At 42.2% G+C, this 22,565-nt stretch overlaps 1 protein-coding gene across 1 annotated transcript; it reads left to right on the plus strand.

Annotated features, from left to right (window-relative positions):
- Positions 1 to 1,857: 1,857 nt before the first annotated feature.
- Positions 1,858 to 22,250, plus strand: LOC118358159 (prostaglandin G/H synthase 1-like). Its single transcript, XM_035735658.2, has 11 exons — positions 1,858 to 2,119; positions 2,219 to 2,305; positions 3,944 to 4,060; positions 4,514 to 4,654; positions 5,930 to 6,073; positions 6,219 to 6,400; positions 14,216 to 14,299; positions 17,490 to 17,736; positions 18,279 to 18,565; positions 20,680 to 20,827; positions 21,585 to 22,250. Exons 1-11 carry the CDS (start codon positions 2,032 to 2,034, stop codon positions 21,932 to 21,934), a joined length of 1,875 nt encoding a protein of 624 aa, XP_035591551.1. The 5' UTR covers positions 1,858 to 2,031; the 3' UTR covers positions 21,935 to 22,250.
- The last annotated feature ends 315 nt before the right edge of the window (positions 22,251 to 22,565 follow it).

Below are 22,565 nucleotides of genomic sequence, written 5' to 3' on the forward strand. Positions count from 1 at the left end.
GAAATCTTCTGTATTGACTGACCTTCATGTCTTAAATTAACGATGGACTGTTATTTCTCTTTGCTCATTTGAGCTGTTCTTGCCATCATATGGACTTGGTCTTTTACCAAATAGGTATATATTCTGTATATCACCCTACCTTATCACAAAACAACTGAATGGCTCAAACGCATAAAAAAAAATATTTCCACAAATTAACTTTTAAGGCACACCTGTTAATTGAAATGCATTCCAGGTAACTACCTCATGAAGCTGGTTGAGAGAATGCCAAGAGTGTGCAAAGCTGTCATCAAGGCAAAGCGTGGCTTCTTTGAAGAATCTAACACCTAAAATGTATTTGGATTTGTTTAACATTTTTTTGGTCACTACATGATTCCACATGTATTATTTCAAAGTGTTCATGTCTTCACTATTATTATTCAAGTTAGAAAATAGTAAGTACAAAGAAAAACCCTTGAATGAGTAGGTGTCCACACTTTTGACTGGTACTGTATATGTATTTATATATTCTATTAGGTTCCCAATCTCCCAACCTCATAACTAGCTACCAAGACTTAATTTCAGGCTATCAATCATGTTAGAGTAGTTAACTTGTAAAACTATCTTAGCTAGCATGCCTGCTTGCAAGGTTGGTAGAATTTAGAAAACTAAATGTACTGAATAAGACTCACATTCGTTTCAATTGTTTCCCCAGATTTGAGCAGGTATGCAGAGAAGAGAATCTAAACAGTACATCTCTCCACAATAGTGTAAAATCTTCATTAATGTGTTCAATTATAAACCTACTGATGTCTTGCCACAGATTTCTTACATGCATACAATACCCCCAAAAAAGATGCAACACTGTTTCTGGGTAGTCATTACAAAAGGAGCAATTTGAGTTGATGTTTTCTTCTTCATATAGTGGTTGGCAGTAGGTATGTGTGTGGCCTCACATACTTGTTCCCACTCAGATTTTTGGGGTGCATGATGCCCCTGTTTATAGCTGTATTCCCGCGTGGACAGATTTTGACGGGAAGGAACACTCTCGCTCCGCCTCTTCCTCTCCGGAGTCGTTGTTGAAAAGGCGGAACATCAGGTGGGAACATTCTGGTCCTTCTGTAGCACAGTTGGTAGAGCATGGCGCTTGTAACGCCAGGGAAGTGGGTTCGATTCCCGGGACCCACCCATACGTAGAATGTATGCACACATGACTGTAAGTCGCTTTGGATAAAAGCGTCTGCTAAATGGCATATATTATATTATTATTTAACATTCTAGTCAATCAGAGGGCAGATACGTATGTGCACAGCAGACACAACTCCGATATGAAATCATTTTCTCAAAGTTGCAGAGAAGCCACATGCGTCCACACATATCACTACATTTGTAACCTAAACATTACGTAACTTATATTCGATCAAATACCCCTCACTTAACAAATACCAATAAAATAAAATAAAATTGTAGACCAAATTCAGAAAACTCCCAGACCTCCATACAAAACATCTCCACTTGTTCTGCTTATCGTTGTCTTCTCTTGTAGAAATATTTTGAAGGGAGTGGAGCCTCTTCCTTTGCCTCTTCCTTATATGCGCAACTGCATCAAGTCCAATGTGATTCTGTCTTCCCAGACCGTTCGCCTTGAGAAGAATTAGAAGGGTTATTAAATGGGGGTAATGGAGGGGTGTTTTTTGTTGTTGTTGTCAGGGCTAATAGTTGGCAGGCTAATTGTCCTTTTCCCCAATTCTGTATTACCGGAAAGTAATTTAGGTAGGCTGTGACTGGCCTCACACTCCAGTACAGTAGCTGGCGGTGTAAACACCTCAAAGTTGGATGCGATCCGCAAACCCAATCCCAAAGAAGAAGAAGATGAAGCAGTCCCATGTGTTGTATAGAAGTGAACCAGGAGATGGGGAGGTTGCTTACCATTTTTTTCGCCCCTACCGAAATGAACTTTCACGTATGCAATTCTGTGTGGACTTGTTTTTAGATTGTATCTAAACAGCTTCCAGGAAGGAAATACATCGTATTGGTTATGAGTATTTCTTCATGAGTGCAGCATATATTATTTTTGCACTGCTGTATTGGGAAGACGCTCCCGCTGAAGGTGCTTATGCAGTAAATCTTACAATGAGAGGTGAGTTCTTGACAATTATTTTTTTTGTTTTTACCAATGGCACCAAACCTTCACATTTTAGGTTTGATCATTCATTCACGTTAATAATTGTGTTTTAAGAGTGCGTCGTATGCGTCTGGGCATGTATCCTGCTGCAAATGTTACCAACATGTCGCGGGGAGGAGGTGGAAGACGTCAGTACTGTTGGTAGGTGTTTAGTATTTTAAAACCTATAGCAGGGGCGGGCAACTTGCAGCGATGGGCAACAGGTGGAATGGCTGACTCTGACTAAAGGCTCGGGAATCCTTTATGGATATGGGTACACAGACCTTATAGCCACTTTTGTGTCCCCAACCCCATCAACGTTGCCCATCCCTGAACTATAGTGTCATTATTATCTAGTATCAATATGTTGAAATTCTATCAACTGGATTATATGAGATGTATACAGTTATTTAAAACTGCTGAAATGAATATCCAAAACATCTCGAAAGAGCACTTGGTGTCTTTTACATTTTCCAAAGTTTAATTAATAGTGTAACGACCCTGGGTTTATAAGTGCGGATATCGACTCTGCCGCACGAGGTCCGGCACAGCGCGCCGGACCTCGGGCTCGAAGGTTGAGGGTTAGAGACCTGCTGTTTCATTACAATATGAAGCTCCAATGAACAGGCATCCAAACATATTTGTTTGTATTGCAACACGGATGACACAAGTAAACGTATTTGCAAGTGGAGGAAGCTAGTTTAAAATAAGCAAGAAGGATCATGCAATTTATTTGTACAAATTAATTGACAGCCCTAATTGTACATATCTTTAACTTCCATTATTTGGTCATTTTAAAGGGCTGTGGGGGGACACCATGGTGTTAATACAAATGTATATTGTAAATATTCACGCCAATATCTGTGCTGTCAGTTGAATGCGTTGACTACTAGCACAGTATAGGGTTTTGTCTCCTATCATGAAGACAGAGTTTCCTCTTGGCAGAAAGAGACTGAAAGACTCCAGTTATCTAAAGGACATGACTGAAGAATCCTGCTCAATTAGGAAGGGTTTGCTGAACTACTGCCATTCATACATCCACTCTTCATTTTGAAAATGATAAATGCTATTTATGATCATCTCAGTGGATGTGTGTCTGTCTGTGAGGGAAGGACAGGAAGCCGTAACATGATAGAGATGGCAGGGCCAAGGATGTGAGAGTTGGCATCTTGCTTGTCTCATGGCAGCAGACGTTACCACAGCCCTCTGACCCCAGTCAGACTCCCAGTAGTTCTAACCCTCTTCTTTCCTAGTTTGCTAGTTTATTCTAGGCCAAATCTTAATTTGAGATCATTTAACCTACTGTAAATGCAATTTTGCATTGCTGCCAGTGGGAGATGTGTGTGACAAAAGTAGGTTAGGTTGTGCACACACCTTGTGTTTTGATTTGTACCCGACTAAGATACCATGCTCCGAGGTAATTAAGCTGTGGTTACGGTCAGTGTCCTCGTCAGATAATGTCACGTAGTTACTGTAATAAATGTCTTCCCTACCTCATCAAACGAAAGGGAGCAACACATCAAGTTCCAGCCTGAGATTATTGTTCCACTGATGCTATAAGCACAGTTTTCAGGCTGGCACCCAAGCTAGAGAGACATTGGACAAATGGACACCCTCTATTGTGTCTTGGCAGTCTACTGTAGCTGGCAAATTTATGACAATGAGGCACTGTGCTGATCAGGAAAAAGTATGTACGCTACTAGGAACAACTCTGCTATTCCTGGTAAGGTCACATGGTCAGGAAAAGCTCAGTGCCTAAACTATACTTTAATTGACATGTGTATGTTTTATAATTTGCAGTGAATCCCTGTTGCTATTACCCCTGTCAGAACTGGGGTGTGTGTGTCAGGTTTGGCATTGACCGCTATGAATGTGACTGCACTCGTACCGGCTTCTATGGACAGAATTGCACTATCCGTAAGTTAAGTGTATTGCTTCTACAATCTTCTGATTCAAGATATAGTTTCAATTTTCCTCTCTAGTTTATCAAAACATTGTTATCCTTTCCTCATGTGCCGAAGGATTTGTAACAAGATGAAAAGAAAAAGCACAGTGTGTGACCGAAAAGCACCGTGTGTTTAGTTTAGTGAAGCTGCCCAAATAATACTTTCTAGTTGAATGAACATATATGAGACAAGTTGAGCAAACACATTTTAAGTTGACTGCATTTTTGCCTAAGTTTTCTCAAGTTGGAGCTATGTTTGGGCCAACTATACATTTTAAGTTCGGGTAACACTTTGACTGAAAAGTTGAGTAATCTAAAATAAAAAGGCTGTGGAACCAGTTACTTAATAATGATTAGTTGAAATGACTAGATTTTTAATATTTTTTATTACAGTGTGCTGTTTGTCTTCTCTCTCTGTGTTTTAGCTGAGTTCTGGACGAGAGTCCACCAACAGCTGAAGCCGAGCCCTGACGTGGTCCACTACATCCTCACACACTTCCACTGGCTGTGGAACCTCATCAACAGGACCTTCATGCGGGACTGGCTCATGAGGGTGGTGCTCACAGGTTAGTCGCCTGACATTCAATGCAGCCATGAGCATTCTGGCACAAAATGGTTGCTATAGTGGGCGCTGTGTATAAGTGGTGGAAGGGCTAACTTAGTACCATAAGGTGTACAGTGCTTTACATCCAGGTGAAACATGCTATGATGATAGAAATGTATGCATGGATCCATTGTGCTGAAAATGCAAAAATGCTCTCCAAAGTGCTTCTAGAATTGAATCCTCATCCCATTATCACTACTCAGACCCGTACTGTACATATTCATATCTACTCTTATGGTGTTACTTCAAGAGAAGAGTTTCCCTTCCCTACCAATGCACTCATTGGATAGTTTGCTTACAACTTGTTTCCATTTGCTTCATGGTTTCTCTGTTATGTTCTCCCCATGAAAATATTTGGATAACACACATTGACCCATGGTGTCATCACCATTCTCTGAGTTCTTCCATCTAACTCGCTAGAACTGCAGACAGTTTTAATTTCAGTCGCATCTTGCGCCTGACAGAACTATTATAGCTTGCCGCCACCATAGCAAGCTGCTCTATCCAGACTGATTGGTGAAGTAATTTAATTTTGATATATATATATTTATATATATTTATATATTTATTTTTTATTGTTTTGTTCGAACCGGTTCAGAACTTTATTTTGCTGGTCGGAACACTGGAACAAAATGAAAAACATTTTGGAAAATAATTTTGGTTCCAACCCCTGGCTAAAATGCAAAACCTGACTTGTGTGTCAAATAATAATGATCGAGCCCACAGGTTTATTTTGCTTTGCATGTGAAAGACAAAGTTAAAGTATAGTTTTTTTGATATTATGTACTATAATGTGAATTGCTTTTCAATTACATCACATTGATACTTTCATCCCTCAAATGTTTGCTTGAGGCTTTCCAAATCAAGCTACACTTCAAATGAATTAAATCATATTTTTCAGTCTGCGTGTTTCTTTAACTGAACGTTTCTTCGTTTTATATGGGATTCAACCCATGGTGTGTTATAGTGCGTGGCACTAGACGGCATTGCCCTTTTTAAAGGTCATTTCTGCTTGAGCCGACATCCGACAAATATTTTTAAATTCACTGAGGAGGATGGTCCTCCTCTGAGGAGCCTCCACTGCTTGTGAGGACTTCTGGTCCCCACAAGGATAGTACAACCACACACACACACCTATCCCATGGGTTCCTCCTAACATTGTTATTGCATTTTCAGTAAAACCTTAGGGCTATAATGATCAATGTGTCTAACAATTATGTTTTCTCCCTCCCAAAAGTCAGATCCAACCTTATTCCGAGTCCTCCTACCTTCAACTCCAAGTATGGATACCTCAGCTGGGAGTCCTACTCCAATGTTTCCTATTACACCCGTATCCTACCCCCTGTGCCAGAAGACTGCCCCACCCCTATGGGTACCAAAGGTGAGATGGAGGGCATCCAAAGTTCCTATTAGAAAATAGGATGAAGGCATCCCACAAATACTTTACTGGAGATTACCCAGTGAAATAAATCTTCCCAACTGCAACATGCATAGCTAACATACTTTCGTTCCTCTCTTTTCTCCAGGAAAGTCTGTCCTCCCAGACCCAAAGCTGGTGGTGGAGAAGTTTCTTCTGAGGAGGCAATTCAGGCGGGATCCAAGGGGAACCAACCTAATGTTTGCTTTCTTCGCTCAGCACTTCACCCATCAGTTCTTCAAGACCCGAAACAGTATGGGCTTGGGCTTTACCAGGGCTCTGGGGCATGGGGTGAGTTACTTGGCACTCCCTGTACTGTACACTATGTTATACAGTGCATTCGGAAAGTATTCAGACCCCTTGACCTTTTCCACATTTTGTTCCTGCCTTATTCTAAAATTGATTAAATAAATGATCAATCTATACACAATACCCCATAATGACGAAGCCAAAATAGGTTTTTAGAAAAATTAGCAAATTTATAAAAAACAAAAACTGAAACAAAAAACCATAAAACATAACAGTATTAACAATGTGATATACATATTTATATATGCATGAAAACCAAAGTCTGAAACCATGACAATTCCCACTGTCTCTTCACCTGACTCTATCCCTCCAAGAAAATTTCCTGCTGGGTTCCACAAAAAGGGAAGCTCTAAAAAGCTTCCTCATGCTTTCACCCAGTCTTCCCCTTTAGGCCCCAGGTTCCGAGAAGTGTTCCCATGTCATTTTCACTTTGTTCCCCATCTTCTCCATTTCACCTGATTGGCACAAACACCTGATGCGCAAGTGCATATCCCTAATCCACGTTACATCCTCTATCTCAAGGCCATCAGACTGTTAAACAGCCACCACTAACATTGAGTGGCTGCTGCCAACACACTGACTCAACTCCAGCCACTTTAATAATGGGAATTGATGGGAATTGATGTCAAATATATCACTAGCCACTTTAAACAATGCTACTTAATATAATGTTTACATACCCTACATTATTTATCTCATATGTATACGTATATACTGTACTCTATATCATCTACTGCATCTTTATGTAATACATGTATCACTAGCCACTTTAAACTATGCCACTTTGTTTACATACTCATCTCATATGTATATACTGTACTCGATACCATCTACTGCATCTTGCCCATGCTGCTCTGTACCATTACTCATTCATATATCTTTATGTACATATTCTTTATCCCTTTACACTTGTGTGTATAAGGTAGTAGTTTTGGAATTGTTAGCTAGATTACTCGTTGGTTATTACTGCATTGTCGGAACTAGAAGCATAAGCATTTCGCTACACTCGCATTAACATCTGCTAACCATGTGTATGTGAAAAATTAAATTTGATTTGGATTTGAGGGAACTCGGCACTGTATCTGCTTTCACATCAATGCCTTCAACATTTTGTTCACAGTACAATTACCCCTCTATCCTCTATCATGATGCATTAACCCATAAAGCAGCTAAACCCCAAACCAACTATGTTTTTAGTGGTTCCCAGACCCAACCCATCTGTATATATTACAGTGGAATCTAGTCTCTCTCTCTCACTCCGCTTCCTGTGTCATGGTGTCTTCACTCACCCATTATGCTGTTGGACCTCACATGAGAACTATGCCCCCCCCCCACCCAGGAGAGCCATGACGATCTTAACCACTGCAGGTACTGTTCAAAGTAGTGTGTCTCTCAAGTCAATGCTGTTCCAACACCCCCCTGGTGTCTCTTGATGTACACTCAATCTCCAGAATTCAGCCCGTGCCCTTGGTTATATCTTGGTTCCACCTGAGGATATGCACACTGCAACACATGGGTTATTTCCTGACAACATCATTTGTGATATTTGAATAACATCATCCCCTGTCCTCCCATCGGTCCCCCAGTTACCAGTAACCAATCCATGTGACATGAGTCGTCATAAACTGATATCCCAACAATGCTACAAATGTAACCATAGCTACTTCCAACGTGGCCCGTGACTATAGTCTCACAATACCCCTAATTTGCGCAGTTGTCCAATTCCATGCTATCAATATAGCATTCTACGCTTCTGCTACTGCTTTTTCTGTTACTGTCCCTACAGGGACTGCTGTGAGACTAGCTATTGCCTGTAATTTGTCTCCTGCTCTCCTATTGTCTTCGTGTTTTACTGATAAGTCTAGGACTGAACTTTCAGATACCCCCTACCTGTTTCTCATTATATCCCTTGGTCTCTCGTCACCAACAGCTCCACTGACCTCCTGTATTCTGCTACAGTTGGTACCTGCGGATGATACATCCCTGTGCTCAAGTTAGGTACACATCTCTCATCCCAAGGCCCCCCCCCCACCACCCGTTTGTAAACACCTTTGTTACAGTGTAAACTTTGGGCCCCAACTGTTGATAAGCAGCCACCTTCTGACATGTACCATTTACTGTGGTTCGGTCCCAATCTACTGGGAGGTATGTCTAGTGTTTATTAGCTGTCAGAAATGGGGGCGAGATTAGTGGCGTTGGAAGAGTTTCCAACCGTACAAAACTCTGAGTCACATGTTTCTTAATCACACTCTGCAGGAGATGTGCTGCTATTATCACAGCAAACTTCCCTTCTGGCGATGTGGCCTCCTGTATACAGGGATCTGTAGCTAGTCCTTCTGGCGATGTGGCCTCCTGTATACAGGGATCTGTAGCTAGTCCTTCTGGCGATGTGTCCTCCTGTATACAGGGATCTGTAGCTAGTCCTTCTGGCGATGTGGCCTCCTGTATACAGGGATCTGTAGCTAGTCCTTCTGGCGATATGGCCTCCTGTATACAGGGATCTGTAGCTAGTCCTTCTGGCGATGTGGCCTCCTGTATACAGGGATCTGTAGCTAGTCCTTCTGGCGATGTGGCCTCCTGTATACAGGGATCTGTAGCTAGTCCTTCTGGCGATGTGGCCTCCTGTATACAGGGATCTGTAGCTAGTCCTTCTGGCGATGTGGCCTCCTGTATACAGGGATCTGTAGCTATTCTTTTAAGTGTTATGCCTTCTGTGACAAACTCATTACTGAAAGTTGAAAATGGTGTCTGATATAACAACACTGTCTCTTCTACTTTCACCATGATCTGGGTATGTGTAACGTTCAATTAAATCCCCATATTGTGTACAGTTAGCTCATAGAAGGAGAGCAGCTATCTCCTGTAACAATATTCAGTCTCTGGGAATGATACTCCTCTATCATTACGTCTAACTCACAACACACTATACTCCAAATGCATTTTCTACATTTACAAACCTACCAACACATTCTCAAATCAATTTAGTCAATCTACATCCTTCCCTCCTCTGGAACAATGAAACACCCTCATGTTCCACAAAACCCCAAAACATATTAACTTGAAAAGAAAAGAGAAACAAAGTACAAGTTTTAATGACTTTGCACCACTCGTTGATGCGACGTAACATATCAACTCTGAATAGAGGGTAAAACAAAAACCAACTTTCATGGCTGTCCCAAGCTGTCATCCAGTGAGTCTCCCACACAAATGACCTCCCCTCACGATGACACTTAGAGAAGTTTCTTCAAACCCTTTTAGCAGTGGCCTGCCCCTCATCGTGCTTGATCCATTCTCTCTCTCAGTATTCCAATCACAACGAAAACATTATAGAACTTATCCAACCTGAATGTAGAATGACTGACCTCAGTGCTTACTTTGAGACTAAGGCTCAAATTCCAGTTGATCAACTCCCCACAATACATCCCTGTTAGAACACATTTATAAAGCACCTTTTATTGCCGGCCATAACTCTTCTCATTACAGCCCCCCCCTTTTCCCCCTGTTTTCCTGTCATGAGTGGCCTGGTAAAGAAAGATCAGGATCTCAATGCATTTTCAGTTTAAATAGTTAGCAGGGCGTATACCCCCACCCCCCAACCCTTCCTTCCTTCGCCACTTATCATTCTAGCGTGTCTTCTTCGGATATCGTTTACACTTCATTTTCCCAACGGCACATGTCACTTTTGCCTGTCACATTTCATGGCCCTTGATAATGTCCCGATTTTTAATATCCAAATAGTTACTTCAGTTTCTCCCACGTACACGAGTCTCTCAGCTGAGCTTCTCTCTCTCTACGCTCACTCCACACGCGCTCTCAGCAACCCGGTCCTGTTTTATGGCTCGGACTCAGATAGGAGCGGTAAAAGTCACTGTCTCTTATAGCACGCCTTCGTCGCGTTTTCTTCAGCCGTTTAGGCAGGGTCGTGAGGTTGACACACACCGTCTATGGTCAAATGATTTCTACAATGCATTGAAACACGATCTGACGATCACCTTCCATGAAAACCTAAAAAAAAAAAAAAAAACACAGATCATAACAACAGTTAAGTTCATTACATTTCTGTTTCAGTAAATTAGACAAACATTGAATATATGACGAATTATGACATTAACCTTTCCTTTATACCATCTCGAAGGCAAATGTCAAAAAGCATAACAGTGTTCCTGCTAAAAAAAATACAAATAAACATTTTCTAAATGAGTCCCTGCTCCCTTTATTCTATTGGCGACCTTTAGGATGGTTACCAGATCATGAAGATGGCAATACATATTTCACCCTCCATTGGAAGTTACTGGCATCCCTTATTAACATATATTTCCCTTTCTATATGCAGCCTGAACACAGTACCACTGTATAAGTACCCCGAAGACCAGGACCTCATGGAACTGGTCATTTACCCCTTTCCAACACGTGATTTAAAAAAAATATATGTTAAATCAAAAATGAACTATTTAGAATTACAACTCTTTAACTCCCTACAGATATAATAATAATCTCCGGAAACCATTTAAATACCTCTTCAAAACATTTAATTCTCCTTCATACCCATTTGAACTGAATTGAAAAGACTGCTTCCAATAAATCCCACAACACGGCAATAGTATCTCTCCACCGAGTCTAACGATTCCCAAAATCGGTTCTATACCCGTAGCCATGTAATGACATGGGTATTGTTGTATCTCCTTAGATTTTGCCCATGTTACCCCGCCGAACGTGATACTTATCCATGTAGCAAATTTAGCATTTTTTTCATCGTATTGAATTAGTGATATTTGAGCGCCTGTATCTATTAGAAAGTTGATGTGACCTACGTCTCCTTTCACATAAAAAAACATCATATCTATGAACCACTATTGATCGAACGGAATTATACACCGCTATGTGAAATTTACATTCTTGCTAACTTCAAAACGAGTAGTTGTTGCTCTTTTGAAAAAGATGCAAACTCTTGTATATCTGCATTTCCTGCTAATGCACTAGGTTCCAGTATCACCTTACACTCATTCTTCCAATACCCGAAAGCTTCCTGTTTTAGATGTGGGACTATCTCCTTACGCTTAGTTTTTTTTCCGCTACGGTTCTTAGTTTTATCCTGGCCATTGAAACCATAGTTAGTGATTTTCTCTCTGGCCTTATTAACCCCTCGCACGTCTGCGAGGTGAGCGGAGTCATATTCCACTCTCAAAACATCGTCTCAAATCAAATCTACCCCCGTAGTTACCGTTTTGATCACAGCGTTCAACCCCGTCATCAAAGCAAACGCTCAATGTTTTTTTCAACACACTCCCAGTTCTTCTGTAGTAAAGTACTGGTGTTCCACTTTATGGGTTTGTCGTTATGCATTTTCGGTTGCTAGAATGCTGACATCAAAACGCTGGTATCTTGCGCTTTTGATTCTGGTTTTAGGTCCTTGTGCCAGGTCATAATTGCCTCCCTGAATTCTTTATTTGATTTGAATTCTCCGTCTGCACGAAAAATGTTGTCCGATTTGGATCTAATTTGCTAAACTTTTCCCATATTCCAGGCGAATTGGCAGAATGCTCGTACTCTTCTTTTAGCGCCTTCATGGCTTTATTAAATTCTGCTATCTCTATATAATAATAATAATTAGTTCAGCCAACGATTCTCATCTCGCCAAGATGTCAAAATGATTGGAAACAGATATAGGAACTTGGCCTACCTTTTGCTTGTTGTCAGCTCTGCTCCTCTAATCTGGACTCCATGGCTTGACTCTAAGTCGTGGTGAACCCTGCTCACAGCGCTGTCTGTTACATTCTTATTTTTCAGAGTAAACCAAGTTTAATCATTCCCAAAGGTTCTGTACAGCTGTAATCGGACAGCAAAACATTTCTTTCTTCAGTTATATACATCCTACTTAAGACACTCGTCCTCCTTACAGTTTATGGCTCCACAGGAAGCTAATAAAGAGGGTAACAGGATGACAAACCCTGATTACTCCCTTAAAGGGAACTGACCTCACCCCTCACCTCCTGACCTCAACCGCTCCTTCACCTAATCCACAGATATCCTTCTGTCTTCCCTATATCAACACATCGCTCTCCTCTCCTCCATCAAACACATTCCAAAGCCTTCTGAGTTGCTACAGATTCTTTCTATTCAAGGCTTCGTCTCTATCATTTATTTAATATCTCAATGTTCAAAATTCAGCCGATTCCAACACCTTATTCACATAAGTATTCAGAACCTTTGCTATGAGACTTGAAATTGAGCTCAGGTGCATCCTATTTCCATTGATCATCCTTGATGTTTCTACAACTTGATTGGAGTCCACCTGCGGTAAATTCAATTGATTGGACTTGGAAAGGGGCACACCTGTTTATATAAATTCCCACAGTTCACAGTACATGTCAGTGCAAAAACCAAGCCATGAGGTCGAAGGTTTGTCCGTAGAGCCCCCGAGACAGAATTGTGTCAAGGCACAGATCTGGGGAAGGCTACCACATTTGTTTTGCAGCATTGAAGGTCCCAGTGCCCTCCATTCTTAAATGGAAGAAGTTTGGAACCACCAAGACGCTTCCTAGAGCTGGCCAAACTGAGCAATCGGGGGAGAAGAGCTTTGGGCAGGGAGGTGACCAAGAACCCGATGGTCACTCTGACAGGGCTCCAGAGTTCTTCTGTGGAGATGAGAGAACCTTCCAGGACAACCATCTCTGCAGCACTCCACCAATCAGGCATTTATGGTAGAGTGGCCAGACGGAAGCCACTCCTCAGTAAAAGGCACATGACAGCCTGCTTGGAGATTGCCAAAAGGCACCTAAAGGACTCAGACCATGAGAAACAAGATTAGTGCCAAGCGTCACAACTGGAGGAAACCTGGCACCATCCCTATGGTGAAGCGTGGTGGCAGCATCATGCTGTGGGGATGTTTTTCGGCAGCAGGGACTGGGAGACTAGTCATGATTGAGCGAAAGATGAACGGAGCAAAGTGCAGAGAGATCCTTGATGATAACCTGCTCCAGAGCACTCAGGACCTCAGACTGGGGTGACTGTTCACCTTCCAACAGGACAACGACCCTAAGCACACAGCCAAGACAACACAGGGGTGACTTCAGGACAATTCTCTGAATGTCCGTGAGTGGGTCAGCCAGAGCTCTGACTTAAATAGCTGTGCAGCGACGCTCGCCATCCATCCGGACAGAGTTTGAGAGGATCTGCAGAGAAGAATGGGAGAAATTCCCCAAATACAAGTGTGCCAAGCTTGTAGCGTCATACCCAAGAAGACTTGAGGCTGTAATTGCTGCCAAAGGGGCTTCAACAAAGTACTGAGTGAAGGGTCTGAATACTTATGTAATTGTGATATTGTGTGTAGATTAAGAATTTATATATTTTTTAAATCCATTTTAGAATAAGGCTGTAACGTAACACAATGTAGAAAAAGTCAAGGTGTCTGAATACTTTCTGAATGCACTGTATATTATTCAATTTGATAGAATGATTGTATTTATTCTATTATGTTTAGGGGAGGATGACCGGTAAGTGATGTATTTAGGTGTTAGGAAGAGGTGGACAACTCCAATCCTTAGAACTTTTTCCTTTACCTTTTTAGTCATTTTAGCAGATGCTCTTATCCGGAGCAATTTTACAATACTTTTTCCATACTTTTTTTTCTCTCCATACTATTCCAACAGCCGCAATATAATCTTGCAGGCTCTGCGAGATACATGGGAGTCATATTCATCTATGTCTCTTGCATGCATCCTGTCTCACGACTGTGAATTTCTTTTTTTTTTAAATCTCATATTTCATGTTAATCTCATGTTATTAATCTCTAACCAGGTGGATGCCGGCAATGTCTACGGAGATAATCTGGTGCGTCAACTGAACCTCCGGCTTCTTAAAGACGGAAAGATGAAATATCAGGTATGTGGAGGAATGCATAACTCCGCCCCGGCTATGAGAAAGCATGGACACGTCTCCACTGGAATGTTACTGTAGACACGGTACCACTCTGAGGTCCACTCTGAGGTCCATGTGCTTTCAACCCTTTACACTTTTAACCCTTTCCAACCCTTTTCATACCAATGTGGTTAAATATATCCAAAAAAAGGTGGAATCAACATAAATTGCATTTAAAGAAAAATCTCAAAACGGATTTGCTCTTCTATATACAGGTTTAAAATGGCAGATTTGGGCACGGATAAACACCAACATAGGAACGCAGTGGCTGTACAGTTACATGACATCAGAGGTCTGGCTCTGCGCTTCACAGCTCTGTATGGATTTTGACTGACTGCCATTCTGAACTTGAGCACCTCGTGCGACAAGAATATGCCTCTTTCCCTCCCGTTAATTGGGCAGCTTTTGCATGTTTTTTGTTCTCTGGGGGAGGGGGGTTCTGTAAATTGAGGACTCAAAGTTGAGGATTATAATAAATACTGCTATGATGTCATACAAACAAGCCACGATTTGGAAATGTGAAGTTCACATTTCCAAATCATTAATGTTTATCACTTATTTCGTTATAATAGGTTACGAATCGCAATTCGTATTATGTTACCAATTTTCTAAATGTACAGTATGTTACAAATGAGAGCGTTTAAAGGGTTAGTGGAAGGGATAGCTAACATGCTAAGTAATTGCAGAGTAGCAAAGTTGTTGAAAGTTGCAAAAATGTTAAAGTTGTCTGAGATTCGAACTCGCAAACTTTTGTTTGCTAGACGTTCACGTTGCATTAAGTAACCATCTGTCATATGTAACCATACCAAATATAACATATTATACTAATTTTGGTGTCACGGATTTACATTTAGTATTTTACATCCAGGCTGCTGATCTGGTGGACTCACTAAACACAAATGCTTAGTTTGTTAATTAAGTCTGAGTATTGGAGACTATCCATAACTTAAAATATCCAGAAAATTGTGTCCTCTGGTTTGCTTAATGTAAGGACTGTGACATGGTTTATACTTTAAATTTTTATACTCAGTATATTGTTTGGAATTACATTTGCTTTTAATACTTAAGTATATATAAAACCAGATACTTTAGTCACTTTCTATTAAGGTAAAAGTGAAAGTCGGCAAGTAAGGAAGTCTAAAAGTATCTTTACTTTTACACAAGTATGACAATTGAGTACTTCTCCCACCACCGCACAGAGGTAGCAGGTAACAGCATAGTCATTGTTCAGCGACCAGGTGCCAGTTAGTGGATCATTTGAGTGACCAGAAATCCTGACTCGTGTCAGGATAAAAGAAGTACACCCATGAGGCCCATTTTCTTTATCTGTTGAATAAGCTGAATTTGACTCCAAAGAAGGACGTTAGGGAATGGTATCTGTTTTTGGCAAAGGTGTTGGTTCAGAGTCAGGGAGAGGTTGTGTTGTAAGAAGCCCATTGATTGTCTCTTTTGGCAGTGGGATGCATGTGAAACTCAGGATGAGATGACTGAGCAACTGTTGGTTATTTACAGTGCCTTAAAGTATTCAGACACCCTTGACTTTTTCCAGTTTCCAGCCTTATTCTAAAATTGATTTAAATAGTTTTTTCCTCATCACTCTACACACAATACCCCATAATGACAAATCAAGTTTTTTTATTTTTAGAAATGTGCTATATTTGCTATTTGTTTGCTATTTTTTTAAATTATTTTTTTAAATAATAAAATTGGAAATATCACATTTACATAAGTATTCAGACCCTTAATAACTAAGTACTTTGTTGAAGCACCTTTGGCAGTAATTACAGCCTTGAGTCTTCTTTGGTATGATGCTACAAGCTTGGCACACCTGTATTTGGGGAGTTTCTCCCATTCTTCTCTGCAGATCCTCTCAAGATCTGTCAGGTTGGATGGGAAACGTTGCTGCAAATCTATTTTCAGGTCGTTCCAGTGATGTTTGATCGGGTTCAAGTCCGAGCTCTGGCTGGGCCACTCAAAGACATTCAGAGACTTGTCCCAAAGACACTCCTGCGTTGTCTTGGCTGTGTGCCTGGGGTTGTTGTCCTGTTGGAAGGTGAACCTTCGCCCCAGTCTGCTGTCCTGAGTGCTCTGGAGCAGGTTTTCATCAAGGATCTCTCTGTACATTGCTCCATTCAGCTTTGCTTCAATCCTGACTAGTCTCCCAGTCCCTGCTGCTGAAAAACATCCCTAAAGCATGATGACCACGCTTCACTGCAGGGATGGTGCCAGGTTTCCTCCAGATGTGACGCTTGGCAGTCAGGCCAAAGAGTTCAATCTTGGTTTCATCAGACAAGAGAAACTTGCTTTTTGGCAAACTCTCAAGCGGGCTGTCATGTGCCTTTTTCTGAGGAGTGGCTTCCGCCTGGCAACTCTACTATAGAGGAGCTCTGTCAGTGACCATCAGGTTCTTGGTCACCTCCCTGACCAATACCCTTCTCCCCTGATTGCTCAGTTTTCCTAGAGCTGGCCGCCCGGACAGAGTCTTGGTTTGTTCCAAACTTCTTCCATTTGAGAATAGAGGAGGCCCCTGTGTTCTTGGTGTCCTTCAATGCTGCAGAAATGTTTTGGTACCCTTCCCCAGATCTCTACCTCGGTGCAATCCTGTCTCGGAACTCTACAGACAATTCCTACGACCTCATGGCTTGGTTTTTGCTCCTACATGCACTGTCAATTGTGGGAGCTTATATAGACAGGTGTGTGTCTGTCCAATCAGTAGAATTTACCACAGGTGTACTCCAAGTTACAAAAACATCTCAAGGATGATCACTGGAAACAGGATGCACTTGAGCTCAATTTCGAGTCTCATAGCAAAGTGTCTTAATACATTTGCAAACCTTTCTAAACCTATTTTCGCTTTGTCATTATGGGGTATTGTGTGAAGATTGAGGATTATGAAAAGTCTAGTGTTCTGAATTCTTTCTGACGGCACTGTATGGGTGGAGTTCAGATAATCATTATTTACACTAGTGTTTCCAAAATGTTGGGGTCATGACCCTTTTTTCCACTGCTCAAGACCTTTTGACATCGCTTTTCCACAAAAACCCAAAGGGGACCCCACATAAGTTTTTCCATTATTCCATTATGCTCACAAGTTACTACATTGTGCTAATGGATCAGTAAAGCTCTTAAGGGATAATACTATCTTCTCTTCCAGGTGGTTAAAGGTGAGGTGTACCCTCCTACGGTGGCTGAGGCGGAGGTGAATATGAGATACCCTCAAGAGACTCCCGTGGGGCAGCGTATGGCCATCGGGCAGGAGGTGTTTGGGCTGTTGCCAGGCCTCACCATGTATGCCACCCTGTGGCTGAGAGAACACAACCGCGTCTGTGACATCCTGAAGGCAGAGCACCCCACCTGGGGGGACGAGCAGCTCTTCCAGACCGCCAGGCTCATCGTAATAGGTAAGTACATACTTGACTGGACAGGGATCTCTCTCTAGCCTTTCATACCACCAGAGATTGCCCATTTTAGACACTCAAGTGCTTTAGGCAGAATATACATTTCTAGGAAATGTTTTCATGTGCTGGGTTGCTTAGGGCCCCCTAGCGGGGTCTCAACTTACTGTTGCGAGTTAGAATAGTAGGTGCAAGTTCGACATTTGCTTGTGCATCAGCAATTTTTCTCTTGTTTTGTCAGTCATTGACAGTCACTCAATTAGCCATTTCAGCTAACAATTTTTAGATTGTCATGTTATTATTCCCAGCTATCTAAACTTGTAGTTATCATGGCCGAATACCGACCGGTCACGTAGGACAAGTGTCCAGAGCCCCTGACCTTCAGGAGGTCCCCAACCAAATCTCGCTTAGGGCCCCCAAAATATTAGAGCTGTCCCTGCTTGGTTGTGTGAATAGTTGGGGGCAATAAGAATCAACACACTTCTCCAGTAGATTCTCCCCAAAATGTATTTTCTTGGGTGTAGATCTATATTTAGTTTATATTCCAGGTGAGACCATCCGGATAGTGATCGAGGAGTACGTGCAGCACCTGAGTGGCTACCTGTTGGATCTGAAGTTTGACCCAGTCCTGCTCTTCAAGTCCACGTTCCAGTACAGGAACCGCATCGCTGTGGAGTTCAAACAGCTGTACCACTGGCACCCCCTGATGCCAGACAGCTTCCACATAGACGGAGACGTGGTGCCCTACTCCCAGTTCATCTTCAACACCTCCATCGTCACACACTACGGGGTGGAGAAACTGGTGGACGCTTTCTCCCGCCAGTGTGCTGGACAGGTATGGTGTGTGTGTGTGGTGACCACGGGATTTCATATGCAGTGTTGTAATGGTAAACCCTGGTCTCCATAATGTTGTCATACCATACATAAGTCGGTTGGTGTCAATGCCAATATGGCACTTATTTTCTAAGAGTTCTCAATAAACTGACAAGGAGAAGCTATTTATTTGAAATCACTTCCTGATTTTAAAATCTTTGTCTGCAAAAATTACAAAAAACTATCTTAAGATAGCTAGGTGGGACAAACGCATATCACAGTCATAGCTACTTTATTGAGGAAAAATATACGTACTATCAGCAAAGTCAGAGCTTGTAAGGGGAAAGGAGTCAAGTGCGAGTGTTAGTTCACACAAGTCTTTTTTGGGGGGGTGAGGAGGTGGTGGTGTTGCTGTGGGATGATTTAAGATTCTCTTTGAAGATGTAGGGTTTCAGATGTTTTCAGAAGATGGGCAAGGGACTCTGGTGTCCAAGCTTCAGAGGAAAGGAAGCTGGTTCCACCATTGGGGTGCCAGGACAGAGAAGTGCTTAGACTGGGCTGAGCGGGAGCTGCTCTGCCGTAGGGGTGGGAGGGCCAAGAGCCCAGACCTAGCAGAAGGGAGAACTCAGGTCGGGGTGAAGGGATTAAGCAGAGCCTGAATGTTGGGAGAGTCAGTTTCTCTTACTGCTCCATAGGTAATTACCATGGTCTTGTAGTGAGCCAGTGGAGTGTGTGGATGAGCGAGGTGACTTGGGAGAACTCTATGGATGTTGTAGAGCATGAACCTGCAGGAGCGAGTCACTGCTTTGATATTTGCAGCAAACGACAGGGGGTTGTCAAGGGTCATGCCAAGGTAGTTTACACACTGGTAGGGGGACACCGTGGAGTTGTCAACCGTGATGGCGAGGTCTTGGAGCGGACAGGCCTTTCCCGGGAGGAAGAGTAGCTCCGTCTTGTTGCGGTTGAGCTTGAGTTGGTAAGCTGTCATCGAAGCTAAGGTATCTGCCAGGCACACGGAGATGCGTGTCGCCACCTGAGTGTCAGAAGGGGGAAAAGGAGAAAAGTAGTTGAGTGTCATCCACATAGCAATGATAAGCGAGACCATGTGAGGATATGACGCAGCCGAGTGACTTGGTGTATAGCGAGATAGGGCCTAGAACCGAGCCCTGGGGGACACCAGTAGTGGGAGTACGTGGTGCAGACACAGATCCTCTCCACGTCACCTGGTGAGTGACTTGAATTCAAATGGACACATTGGACTGATTTGTGTGTTCTGGTACTTCTTATTTTGAGCAAGGCAGACGTTGTGTAAGAGATGGAGAAAGGGAGGGTGAGGTTGGGACAGGGCAAATAAGGCAAGATTGAGTAGCCTGATTGTAAATTTGACACTACTTGGTGTGAAGTCCATAATCGTGTGCAGTAAAATAGCACATGTTGTAACTGTCACCACAGCCCTGCAAACTTGTTAGTGCTGTGCGTTCCGTATCTACAGAATCAACTACAGAGCGGTTTTCTGTTGATTAGAAGCTGTGATAGATCATGACAGAATGCTTAAACAAGATGCTATCTGTCGTCTGTAAATATGTTTCTCTGTGGCTTATTGATATCAATCTTTGTCAGCAGAGCAGCAGCTATCTATGCAGTATTATCGAGTAGAAACATGCTATCTGTGTATGTGTGCCATTGAGGGTGAATAGGCAAGACAAAATATTCAAATGCCTTTGAACGTGGTATGGTAATAGGTGCCTAGGTGTATATGGAGTAACACATTTCGGGCCCTTCATAGGTGGGTCATTCATTTATTTGAATGACTTTTTTTCCATTTTGTTCTCATATGCATCCTATATTTATACAGGGGGGTGCCTGTTTGATCCTTTCAGATGTAGGGCTCTATTCAATCCGGAAAGCTGAATCGTTACAGATTCCGTGATAGAAACGTAAAGGTAATTTCTGATTGAGCCGACATAAGGAGCATTTATCGGAATGCAGTCTCTGATAAAGCGGGAATATTGCCTTTTTTAAATTACAATCACAATGTAAAGCTGAATTTCCACTAAGCAGATTGAATCGAGCCCTTAGTGTAGTGTACACCATTGCCTACAATGGGGTCTGTCTGATTTTAATCCTGTTTCTCAGATAGGAGGAGGTCGGAACATCCACCCAGTGGTGACCAATGTGGCCGAGGGGGTTATTGAAGAGTCCAGGACTCTGCGTCTCCAACCCTTCAACGAGTACAGGAAGAGGTTCAACCTGAAGCCCTACACATCTTTCTCTGACTTCACTGGTAAGACCACATATATTTTAGAGATTGGAAATGCCGGCACCACAAAAGGCTTCTATGCAAAGCAGCTTAACGTCTGTTACACATCACTTTAAAAAAAAAAAACATTTAAGACCACATATTTCTATATATGCTCATGGGAAATTACACGATGACAGAGTGATGCTGAGACTGATTTGTTACTTTAAAATGTATGCCAAGCAAAACTAATCGTTGCAAAGTTGAACAAGCCATAGAACTCGATGCACAAGGAGGACTTAACCATTTCCACTGAACATTTTATAAAAACACATTTACTTGAAGAACCGTGCAGATGCTAAGTTTGGTAACCAAATGACTGCGTCATTCTGTAACCAAACTTTGCATCTGTGCTCTTCTTGTGCATTGAGTTGTATGGTTTGCAAAGTTAAACAAACCAGAATGACGAATTGTGCACTCATTCTGTTACCAAACTTTGTATCTGCACTGTTCTGCAAGTAAATGTCTCCTTATAAAATGTTCAGTGGAAATTAAGTCCTCCTTGTGCATCGAGTTGTATGGCTTGTTTAACTTTGCAACGATTAGTTTTGCTTGGCATACATTTTAAAGTAACAAATCAGTCTCAGCATCACTCTGTCACCGTGTAATTTCCCATGAGCATATATAGAAATATGTTATATTGTATTTGTATTCATTTACTTTAAATGTGCCCTATCTGTGTAGTTTGCTGCAACCGAATTGCCCTTCTGGGACAATAATGATATTTTATATTGTCCTCCAGGTGAGGAGGAGATAGCCAGGGAGCTGGAGGAGCTCTATGGTGACATCGATGCGCTGGAGTTCTACCCCGCCATCATGCTGGAGAAGACACGCCCCAATGCCATATTTGGTGAGAGCATGGTGGAGATGGGGGCTCCGTTCTCCCTGAAAGGCCTTCTGGGTAACCCCATCTGTTCCCCTGAGTACTGGAAGCCCAGCACATTTGGAGGCCAGACAGGCTTTGATATAGTCAACTCGGCCTCGCTGGAGAGACTGGTGTGTCTGAACACTAATTGGTGTCCATACGTAGCCTTCAATGTCCCTCCAGCCGGGCAGGAGGAGCCGCCAAGGAAACAGTCCACTGAACTGTAAGCCATTGTGATTACTGTATCCATGGTTACGGTAGTTTTTTTTTATGGTCTCACCGTAGTGCCCATGTCCACCTACAATGCCTATACTGTATACTACATTTACAATGCATAGGCTGCATTTATGAATCATTCCCATGTTGCTTATGTCCTATGTACAGGTGACTGACAAAATAAAGGAAACGCTTGAATAAATGAGGAAGACGAGTATGTTGAAAGCAGTGTGGTTTCGGAGTTAATGAACCCCCTAAGGTCAATGTCCGCACCCCAGTGGAAATATAATCCCCATAATAAAATAACTCCCAGAAAATCAGTCAATTAAAGCTACCGATATCTTTTTGTTGTATTGGATGAGTCTCAATCCACTGCATCTGTGACAGAGCTAGAGCGGTGTTGGTCAAACCATGATCAGTCTTCTCACAAAGTCCTCTGTAGTGTCTAAAGGGTTTGACCTACTGTACAAACTATTATGACCCCTCTATGCAAAGGTGAGACTCTCACGTTTTGCTTTAGGACGACCACAGGCCTCAGGACTCGTCTGAAGGTCCCCCGGTACCAGTTGACAAAATTAACGGAAGTGTATATATGGAGACTGTATAGTGCCAAAAATAAGAGGTTGAATAATTGTAAAATAT

This window comes from Oncorhynchus keta, chromosome 25 (genome assembly GCF_023373465.1).
Source record: "Oncorhynchus keta strain PuntledgeMale-10-30-2019 chromosome 25, Oket_V2, whole genome shotgun sequence".
Lineage (NCBI taxonomy): Eukaryota > Metazoa > Chordata > Actinopteri > Salmoniformes > Salmonidae > Oncorhynchus > Oncorhynchus keta.

Coding starts and splice junctions, on each gene's coding strand:
- LOC118358159 (XM_035735658.2), top strand. CDS start 2,032: ATGAGTGCAGCATATATTATTTTTGCACTGCTGTATTGGGAAGACGCT. Junction 4,655..5,929: donor CATGAGGGTGGTGCTCACAG/GTTAGTCGCCTG, acceptor CCCTCCCAAAAG/TCAGATCCAACCTTATTCCG. Junction 6,074..6,218: donor CACCCCTATGGGTACCAAAG/GTGAGATGGAGG, acceptor TCTTTTCTCCAG/GAAAGTCTGTCCTCCCAGAC.